This window comes from Hordeum vulgare, chromosome 2H (assembly GCF_904849725.1).
Source record: "Hordeum vulgare subsp. vulgare chromosome 2H, MorexV3_pseudomolecules_assembly, whole genome shotgun sequence".
NCBI lineage: Eukaryota > Viridiplantae > Streptophyta > Magnoliopsida > Poales > Poaceae > Hordeum > Hordeum vulgare.
In genome coordinates, this window is record NC_058519.1 from 200,862,257 (window position 1) to 200,872,267 (window position 10,011).

Here is a 10,011-nt window from a genome sequence, read left to right on the forward strand (position 1 = left end):
CCTGCCGACCCCCTTCTTCCTCCTCCTTCCTCCTCATTTCCTCTTTTCTCTGGTTTCTCTTCTCTCTCTCGTTTTCCCCCCATTTTGCCCCCTCCGATCTCCTCCATCCCTTGCCCATTTTCCTATTCAATCCGCTGAATCAACACATCCTACCCATCTTCACCGGCCTACGGTCTCATTTTAGAGGTGGAGGTGTGGGTAAAGGTGGTGGTGGTCGTTCAGTGTTCGTCGTTTCTTCGCACGTTTCAAAGATAAATTCAACAATCGTTTCCGTAGGCTTCGGTAGATTTGGATATATTTAGGTGACTCAGTTAAGTAGTTTAAAATAGTTAAGTTGTTTAAATATTTTTAGATATTAAATCTGCTAGTTAACTTGTTTATTTATATTTAGGTTCTCCGGTAGATTTAGTTCTGCCAATTAATCTGTCATGGTTTCTTGGAGCGAGGGATCAACCTCTTCTTGGGATGACGATAGTGTGACTAGCCAGGTACGTTAATTTCGGGTTTCCAGCATTTACGGGGTAGGTTTACCGTTCTTCATTTTGGGATTTCAAAACAGTTTGATGTCTTTTGTTTTTAGCTTCCTAGGACTATCCCATGCTATGAATGGAGTGGCATTGCTCATGAACCATCTTCTCGTCGTATGCATCTAGAGCCTTGCCTCAGGCAAGTTGCATTTCAATCTACTGACACTGGACGGCGTTTTCTTCCTTGTGCAAAGGAGAAGGTATGTTGCACTGTAATTAGTTAATCTTAGTTAGTTTTTTGCTCCAGTCAATTTCATGTATGTTAATCACTGAAATTGTTTTGAATTTTAGGCAGAAGAAAAGTGCTGCTATCTGGAGTGGATAGACCCTGAGTGGTCAGTTGTTATGCAATTTTGCATATGTCAATTGTGGAGCATGCATGACAAAGAAAACGAGGACAGAATCAGAGATAATCTGAAGCTGGGTGAAGAAAAATTCAAAATAGTTGGAGAAAAGAGGAGGATGGAGGAAGAGCTTCGTTTTTTCAAACTTGATTTTGCAAAAATGGTGGCTGACAAACAGGAGGCTATTAGTGAGCTTGGCAGTGCTAGGTTGGCTATCAGTGATCTGAAAGAGGAGCTTGAGAAGAAGAAGTTGGCACACCATTCTTCCACCAATCTACATCAGGTACTCAGGGCGAAGGCAGAGAAGGAGAGGGACCAGCTTGTGCTAGAGAGAGACCAAAAGAAGGAAGAGAAGAAGCTGGAGAACATCATTTCTGATATGATGAAACAGAACCATGGCTATAAGGACAAGGTGAAGAAGTTGAAGGAGATCTGTGATGAATTTTAAGTATGTAATGGTTGAATTTGTATTGAACTATCCAGTAGTTGAACTATCTAGTAGTAGAATTTGTATTGAATTATCCAGTAGTTGAACTATTCAGTAGTTGAACTATCCAGCACTAGAATTTGTATTGAATTATGCAGCAGAATTATCCAGTGCTTTTTTGCTTTCTTTATCTTCTGATCCATGTACTCCATAACACGGCTACAATAAGGTGTGTTCTGATTAACTTCAATATGCTTCTTTGCTAACTCGTGCATTTCTCTGAAATATCTCAAAGTCCCATGGAATACACCCTCCACAATAGTTGTCACTGGCAATGCTCTATTCCCTCCGAGTACAAAGTTATACACCTCTGCAAGATTGGTTGTCATGTGGCCATACCTGGCTCCATGGGTGTCATGCAGCAAAGACCAATTCACTGGAGGCTCTTTCTCTATCCACTCAGAAAAATGCTTTATTGCCCTGCCCTTCTTTCACTTTGTATTAGGATGCTCAATTGCTGACAAGTCACAAAGACCTACTGGCTCCTCTAGCTCCGAGATGAGTGTTGTTAATTTAACCTGGTCTTTTTCCATTTTCTTCCTAGCAAGGACCCGCTTCTTAGTAAACTCATCTAGTTTTGACCAAATAAATTCGTATTTGCGCTGCTGGTTCTGCTTGCATAACTTTTTGAACAAGTTCATCAACCGTATGTTCTTGAACTGTGAGAAAATTTTTGCACCCAGATGGCGCATGCACCACCGGCTTTGCAAGTCCTTCCAAGGTGTTGGCTCGTCAGCTGTTGGATTACTTAGTGTCTTCACGGCCTTTAATATACCAGGATGTCTGTCATGAATGACACACACGTTTGGTCGGTCCTTCACGATCGCAATTTTAACTTGCCGGAAGAACCATACCCAGCTCAGAAAGTTCTCACCCTCCACAAATGCCATGGCTAGTGGGATGATTTGGTTGCTCCCGTCCACACCAATAGCAGTAAGGATTTGCCCTTTGTATTGACCAGTCAGGAATGTACCACCCGCAAACATCACAGAAGGGCAATGCCGGAAAGCTTCGATGCACAAACCTAAAGAGAAGAATACTCGTTTCAACACCTTCTAATCTGGTATAATCTCCAACATCGTGTGTTGTATGTTAACATAAGTGCCGGGATTCCTCTCCTTCAGTATGTCAAGGAGACGGACAACATTATCATATGAGTCAAAGAACGTCCCAAACCTTTCCTTCATAGCCTTCTGCTTAGCCCTCCAAGCCTTCCCATATGGAATGTCATAATTCCATCTGACCTTCACTGCTTTCTGGATATGTTTTGCTTCCGTATCTTTCTTCTCAACTATCTCAGTATACATGAGTTGTGCTATGAGAGTTGAACTCAGGTTTGGATGACGAACCAACAGATTTTTCCTCACACAATTATGTGGGACCACATTGGTGACAACCCAGTGATGTTATACTTTGCTACGTGCTCGTGCACCTTTGCAGGACAACCTGTTTCAACACAATTCACGATATATTTTGTTGGAGTCGATATGTGTGTCCGGAAAACCCTCTGCGTAGATATAGCCCACCTTATCAGCGCATACTTCAATTTTTTCTTTGTGTCAAACATAGCCCCGATCTGGACTTGGTTCAGATTATATTGCCATAGAGTCTCATCCGGCATGTCCTTATCCCATCCGGAAGGAATCGGTACATCCACTTCATCCTTGGAATTTTCAGAATCCAGATCCTCCGCAAACCCATCCTCGTTCTCTTCCTCCATCACCCTCTGCATTTCATCACCTTCCTCATCCCCATCAGCAACACGAGAGCCAGCTAATAGTATCGACTGAATAATCTGCCGAGTCTCATTGTGTGGCACATAATTTGACTCTTTCTCGGCTTGGATAGCATCCACATCCGGTGGCTGTGACCCGGATACATGACTACCCTGTCCTGGTTCATACCTCACATTGACTTGTACGAAATTATCCTCCTTCGCCACTGGTTGCACTAGGACATATGGGTGGATTCTTCGGTCTCTGGAACGACTTAACAGGGACAACCAATGCTGGCTCCTATCTATCGGCATCAACTCCCACTTGACATTTTTACAGGATTTGGTCCACAATGCATGAATACTGACGGAACAGACTTCAGGATCCAACCCAAAACTAGTAGTCAACCAGTGCTTCAACTGCCTAATGTCCAGTCTGTCCGGGTCTCAGAGTGTCAGCATCCCTTTCTTAAACTCGCTAAGATCAACCCCCAACTCATTATACAGAACATTACCAGGGCCATAATAAATAGTCAAATTTACAGATTCAAACATTTTTTACCTGTCATACATTGCCATCTTGTCATTATTCGCGACGAACAAATTTATACAAACATAAACATACGTACACTAAATAAACCAACACTAAAAAGAACCTACAGTAAAAAATTGGTATACCTTCGATGCGTGTGTCCCCTTCTTCTTCCTCTCCACCTTCTTCTTCCTCTACACCACACCACCTCCTCACCTCACCATCCACAACTCCACCATCCAAAACTACCGCACCGCACAAAATGAGACAGTAAGCCGGTGAAGATGGGTAGGATCTATTGATTCCGTGGATTGAATAGGAAAAAGGGCTGAAGATGGAGGAGATCGGAGGGGGGCAAATTCGGGGAAAAACGAGAGAGAAAAGAGAAACCGAGAAATGAGGAGGAAGGAGGAGGAAGAAGGGGGCAGCAGGGCTATCGAGGGGCACTTCAGCCTCCTGGAGGCCGACGGCCCCTCTTCGGCCACCCCCAGGCCGACAGGTGGCACTTCGACCACCTGCAGGCCGACAGCTCCCCATCGGCCACCCAGAGGCCGACAGGTCCCCCATCGACCACCCACAGGCTGACAGGGTGCTACTTCTGGCATTTTTTAAAACGGATACATTCTTTTCAAATTTATTTCAAACTTCATATTAGTTTTGAAAAAAAAATCCTCTTCCATGGCCTCTCAATGGGGTCCCAACGCACCCAAAGCCACCTTATAATCATACTCCCTCCGTCCTGAAATAAGTGTCTCAACTTTATACTAGTTCTAGTACAAAATTGTATTAAACTTGAGACAGTTATTTTGGGATGGAGGGAATATAATGTTTAGAAATGTACTTCACGACTGAGTACATCTGGATTATAATATAACATAACAAAGTATTAAAGCTACTAAGTTAGGCTAGCTCTCGTGAATTTGAAGTTGTGCGCGTTGGCTCTTCTTTGATTAACATGTGTTTTCTGTTTTCCTCTTGATTCAACGCATTTTTTTTCAATGGTCACATAAATATCTGGAGAAGACAGGCTCACTAGCCATCGCCTAACTGTCCTTTCTTATCTACTATCCTATAAGGCCAACTCCAACGCGTGACCCTATCCGGATGCCCGTTTGGCCCGGATCCTATTCATTCGAGACGGGCGATGGGGTCGTGTCCGGGTCTGTCCTGGGAAGCAGTGGCCGTGCGCCCAACACGCTGACGCATCCTTCGGCCGTATCCTGTCCGCCACGGCCAATATGCCCATACGTTCATATTTATCAATGTTTTAAATACGTTTGCACATCCAAATATCATTTGTCTCTAATAAAAATAGTTTTATAACCCAATCGAAATTGTCTTGAATAAAATAGTTTTACAACCAAATCAGAAATTGTCTTGAATAAAGATAATTAACCAGTACATCTATTGGTTTCCAATGTGATCCCACATGTGCTCAACCAAGTCATTTTGAAGCTGCAAATAAGTGTTCCAATCACGGATTTCACGATGGAATAGGGTAAACTGCTCAAACGTGGCCGGTTCTTGGTGCAGGGGGCTCACCATTGTTACCTTGAAAATCAAATCCTTGGTCGAAAATGGAGTCATCACGCTCGTCCTCGACGATCATGTTGTGCATGATCACACAAGCAATCATCACCTCCCAAAGCTTCCCTTCATCCCATGTCAATGCAGGGTTTTGAACGATACCCCATCGGGATCGAAGCACACCAAAAGCACGCTCCACATCCTTTCTAGCACTCTCTTGCATTTGGGCAAATCTCTTTCTCTTATCTCCTTGGGGGTTTGAGATTGTCTTCACAAAAGTTGACCACTGAGGATATATACCATAAGCCAGGTAGTATCCCTTGTTTTAGTGATGGCCATTAATCTCAAAGTTGACAGGTGGGTAGTGGCCTTCTGCAAGCCTAGCGAATACTGGGGAACGCTGCAGCACGTTGATATCATTGTGAGAACCGGCCATGTCAAAGAAAGAATGTCATATCCAAAGATTGTGTGAAGCCACCGCTTCTAATATGACAGTGCACACTTTCACATGACCCTTGTACCGGCCCTACCAAGCAAATGGACGGTTCTTCCACTCCTAGTGCATACAATATATACTACCAAGCATGCCTGGAAAGCCTCTATCGACGTTGATTGCCAACAGTCTTTCTGTGTCAGCAACATTTGGCTGCCTCAAGTACTCGGGGCCAAACACCGCTACCACGGCCTTGCAGAAGTTGTACATTAACAGCAGACATGTGGACTCACTCATGCGCACGCACTCATCCACAAGATCGCCTGGAATTCCATATGCAAGCATGCGAATGGCGGCGATGCATTTCTGATAAGAGGAGAATCCAAGCTTGCCAAGGGCATCCGTTTTGCACTCAAAGAATGCGTCATGCTGAACCACTTCCTCACGGATGCGATTGAACACATGCCTTGACACACGAAAACGACGACGAAATTTCTCCGGTTTGAAGAGTGCGATATTCTCAAAGTAATCAACATAGAGCAAGGCGTGGCCTCTCTCTCTCGCGCGCGGTTCAGGTTGGGCGCACGGCCAGGCACCGACCCTCTGTACCGAGGCCCTTCCTTTGAATGTGGTCATGAACGACTAGTGCAGCCACCACAAGTTCTTCGTCATTCGAGGACGAATCATATGATGAACAAATGAAGTGGTTGAAGAAAAAATCATCTCCACCGTCCATACCTTTGTGGGCAAAGTGTCAAACACCTTGCGGGGGTGGCGAAGAGGCTGCGAATCACCTCGAGGCAGCGGGGGCGGATGGCGACGGGCTACAGGTGGCGGCCATGGTGAGACGTGGTTTTGGTATGGACGGCCGGGGGGCGAGCAGCGAGGAGGCGACCGGATAATAGTGGCGGCGCCGACGACGGGGTTGGGCGGGGAGGGGCCAGTGGAGGCTTGGGCGGGAGGGAGAATGAATCGGCAGAGGCCCCGACAGACGGTCCAGGAGAGGACAAGGGCGTGCGTCCTGCCCGTCTGCGCGCTGTCCGTTTCTCCCCAAACGCCGCGTAAGTTTGGGCTGGAGATGGATCGAAAACGGACAAAAACGAACATTTATCCATAGTCTGTTCTACACCAAACAAATGCACCGGACCAGATGGGGTCATACGAAGTGGCGTAGCCAGGATTTAAATATAGCCGTTGACAAGGAAGACCGCGCATATCAGAAAAATATACATTAAATACTTCAGGTATTATCAATTGTTGAAACAGGCCCCTAGTCGTCCCCGTCTCCGCCCCTGGTTCCGCGGTAATGTTGGCCTAAAAACACGAAAGAGGTAGATCCAAATAATTAGGACCGTCCATCTACAAGAGAGCTGGCGGACAGACGACAAAGGTTGTAGCGACGTGCGGATGCACTTCGCAGCCATCATCCATGCTGCAAATAAATACAGTAACAGCCAACATCGAGAACATTTCTCATTTGTCAAGTATAAATCTATCCAGCACGATCTAAAACATGAATATGACTACATCAGCAATGATAGAAAACCCAAAATAACCAATAAGCTATACTGACATCTCGTATCTCTTCTTGAGAACAATGGCCTCGGGGAGTTGTCTTCTTCTCTGGTTGCTCCTCGTATTGCCATCGTTTCCCATTTCCTCGGCATCGTGCCGTGGTATCCGCCTCGAGCTAACGCACGCTGACACCGGCGGTGACTTCACGGGGATCGAGCGCATCCGTCGCGCTGCCGACCGGAGCCACCGCCGCGTCAACAGCCTCCTCGCCGCGGCCCCGCCATCCCCTGCAACGCTGCAGAGCGGCGGCGCTGATGAAACAGCGGCCGTTCACGCGAGCGCGGCAACGTACCTCGTCGACCTCGCCATCGGCACGCCGCCACTACCGATCACCGCCGTCCTCGACACGGGCAGCGACCTCATCTGGACGCAGTGCGACGCGCCCTGCCGGAAGTGCTTCCCTCAGCCGACGCCAATGTACGCGCCGGCCAGGTCGGCGACATACGCCAACGTGTCGTGCCGCTCATCGCTGTGCGAGGCGCTCCGGAACCCGAGGTACCATTGCTCGGCCCCCGATCCCGGCTGTGCGTACTACTTCTCCTATGGCGACGGCACTTCTACAGACGGCACCCTCGCCACCGAGACGCTGACGCTCGGCTCAGGCACCACCGTGCGCGGCATCGCGTTTGGCTGCGGCACGGAGAACCTAGGCAGCACGGACAACTCGTCCGGCCTAGTCGGGATGGGAAGGGGGCCACTCTCGCTGGCGTCTCAGCTGGGCATCACCAGGTTCTCCTACTGCTTCACGCCCTTCAGCGACAAGACGGCGAGCCCTCTCTTCCTGGGCCCGTCGGCGACCCTCTCGACCACCGCCCAGTCCACGCCGTTCGCGCCGAACCCAGCCGGCGGGCGCAGGAGCTCGTATTACTACCTCACGCTGGAAGGGATCACCGTCGGCGAGACCCTGCTGCCGATCGACCCCGCCGCCTTCCAGCTGTCGCCAATGGGCGGCGGCGGGTTCATCATCGATTCCGGCACAACGTTCACCGCGCTGGAGGAGCGCGCGTTCGTTGTGCTGGCCCGCGCGGTCGCGGCACGCGTGGGGCTCCCGCTGGCCAGCGGCGCGCACCTCGGGCTCAGCCTCTGCTTCGCTGCACCGGAGGGGAAGACCGAAGCGGTGGACGTGCCGCGCCTGGTGTTCCACTTGGACGGCGCGGACATGGTGTTTCCCAGGGAGAGCTATGTCGTGGAGGACCGGAACGCCGGGGTGGCCTGCCTCGGGATGGTGAGCATGCGGGGGATGTCGGTGCTCGGCAGCCTGCAGCAGCAGAGCATGCACTTTCTGTATGATCTTGACGGGGGCGTGCTGTCGTTCGAGCCAGCGGAATGCGGCGAGCTCTAGGATTGGTGCAACTTACTTGTGTCGACAGGTGACGGCTCGTTAATTTGCAAAAAGAAACGTTTCTTAGCAAACGCTAATAAAAGGCACACGATTCATCTTTCTTTTGCCGCCTGTTGCATCGAAATCCTACGCCAACGAAGCCATGTTAATTTGCGAAGAAACGTATCTTAGCAAACGCTAATAAAGGCGCACGATTCAGCACGGCAACGTTTGATTCCTGCGTATATATATACCTTATATGAAGAAAAGAAACATAACAATTTAACAAAAAATCAGACAAATTCTGAATATATTTTAAAAATAAATTTGACCTTTCATACGATCACGACAAATCTGGTCCACCCCAAAACACTTCTCTCGCGGCGCCCGCCCTCTGATCCAGCCGCGGTCGCGCGGAATCTCGCCGGGACGAATCCGCCCCGCGCATACCCCCGCCGGCCTCGGAGGACGCGATTCTCTGCGCGTCGAGGTGAGCACCCGTGCCCGATGCCGCAATTTTGGGCCGGTTCGACGGGGAGTGTCGTCTTCCGCGAAACGGGATCTAGGTATCTTCAGGTGAACAGGTTCCTCGCGCTCTGAGCGAGGGTGGTCACCGGCGGTGTGCCATGGTGGCTCCCCTCCCGTCGGCAGGGACGTGTCTCTCCGCCGGTGGCGGCCGCTGCCGCTCCCACCCTCTCCTTCAAGCGCTCGCCGAAGGCTTGGGCCGACTGGGCGGAGGAGCCGGATGATGCGGGGCCGATGGAACTTCCGATCTCCCTCGCGTTGCCGAAGTTGGGCGTGTTCTTGGAGGCGGCTTGGCCGGCTAGGCCGCGAGCGAGGTCGGTGGCGTCTCGGCTGGCTATGGCGTCCCCGCGGCAATGACCCTCTATGGCCGGCAGATCACGTCCCCCCTCTGCCCTAGCGAGGTCCGGCGCGTTGCCCGGGTTATCCCCCACAGCGACGCCCGTTCCCCATGCCGATGGTTGCCCTGTTGTCGCCGGAGCCACGTCCTCGTCCGCGCCGGCGGTGCCGGAGGCATGGTCGGGGCCGGCCGGGCTGCGAGGATGCGGGGGTTGTGCCCTAGCTCGATGGGGCCGTTGGCTGGCGGCTGGGCCGGCCGTCGCCCGTGTGGGCCGGATTGGGGTGGACCTGGTGAGCTTTCGGCCCAGGCGGGTGCTCGGTGCTTCTAGGCGCGCGGACTCAATCTTGGAATGGGCCAATAGGCCGTGGGCCCTGGCGCTGGCCGATCCGGCCCGTTAGCTCTGGGTCCAACGGGGCGGCCCAGGCCCGCGGTCGGGGTGGCCGGCCACTCACGCTGACGTGGAACGTTGGGGTAGGGTTTCCCCTACCCTCCAGCGCTCCCAGATCGAGCCACCGCCAACTCGCGTTTCCCAGGCCGAGCCGCTCCCTGCCCGAGTGCCCGTGTCCGCGCCGCCACCTGCCACTGCCTCCCTTCCCATGCCGCCTCCCGCCCGAGTTCCCCTGCCCGTGCTCGCCTCGCCAGCGCCGACCCGTCCCCTGCTTGCGCCGTTGCTCGCGGCGCCCGGTGTG

At 51.0% G+C, this 10,011-nt stretch overlaps 2 protein-coding genes across 2 annotated transcripts; both read left to right on the forward strand.

Annotated features, from left to right (window-relative positions):
• Nucleotides 1–399: 399 nt before the first annotated feature.
• On the forward strand, nucleotides 400–1,489 carry LOC123429910. Its single transcript, XM_045113883.1, has 3 exons — nucleotides 400–488; nucleotides 581–727; nucleotides 819–1,489. The coding sequence occupies exons 1-3, from the start codon at nucleotides 429–431 to the stop codon at nucleotides 1,317–1,319; spliced, it is 708 nt and encodes a 235-aa protein (XP_044969818.1). The 5' UTR covers nucleotides 400–428; the 3' UTR covers nucleotides 1,320–1,489.
• A 5,602-nt stretch (nucleotides 1,490–7,091) lies between these two features.
• LOC123429911 (aspartic proteinase nepenthesin-1-like) lies at nucleotides 7,092–8,585 on the forward strand. Its single transcript, XM_045113884.1, has one exon. It carries the CDS (start codon nucleotides 7,162–7,164, stop codon nucleotides 8,479–8,481), a length of 1,320 nt encoding a protein of 439 aa, XP_044969819.1. The 5' UTR covers nucleotides 7,092–7,161; the 3' UTR covers nucleotides 8,482–8,585.
• Nucleotides 8,586–10,011: the final 1,426 nt, after the last annotated feature.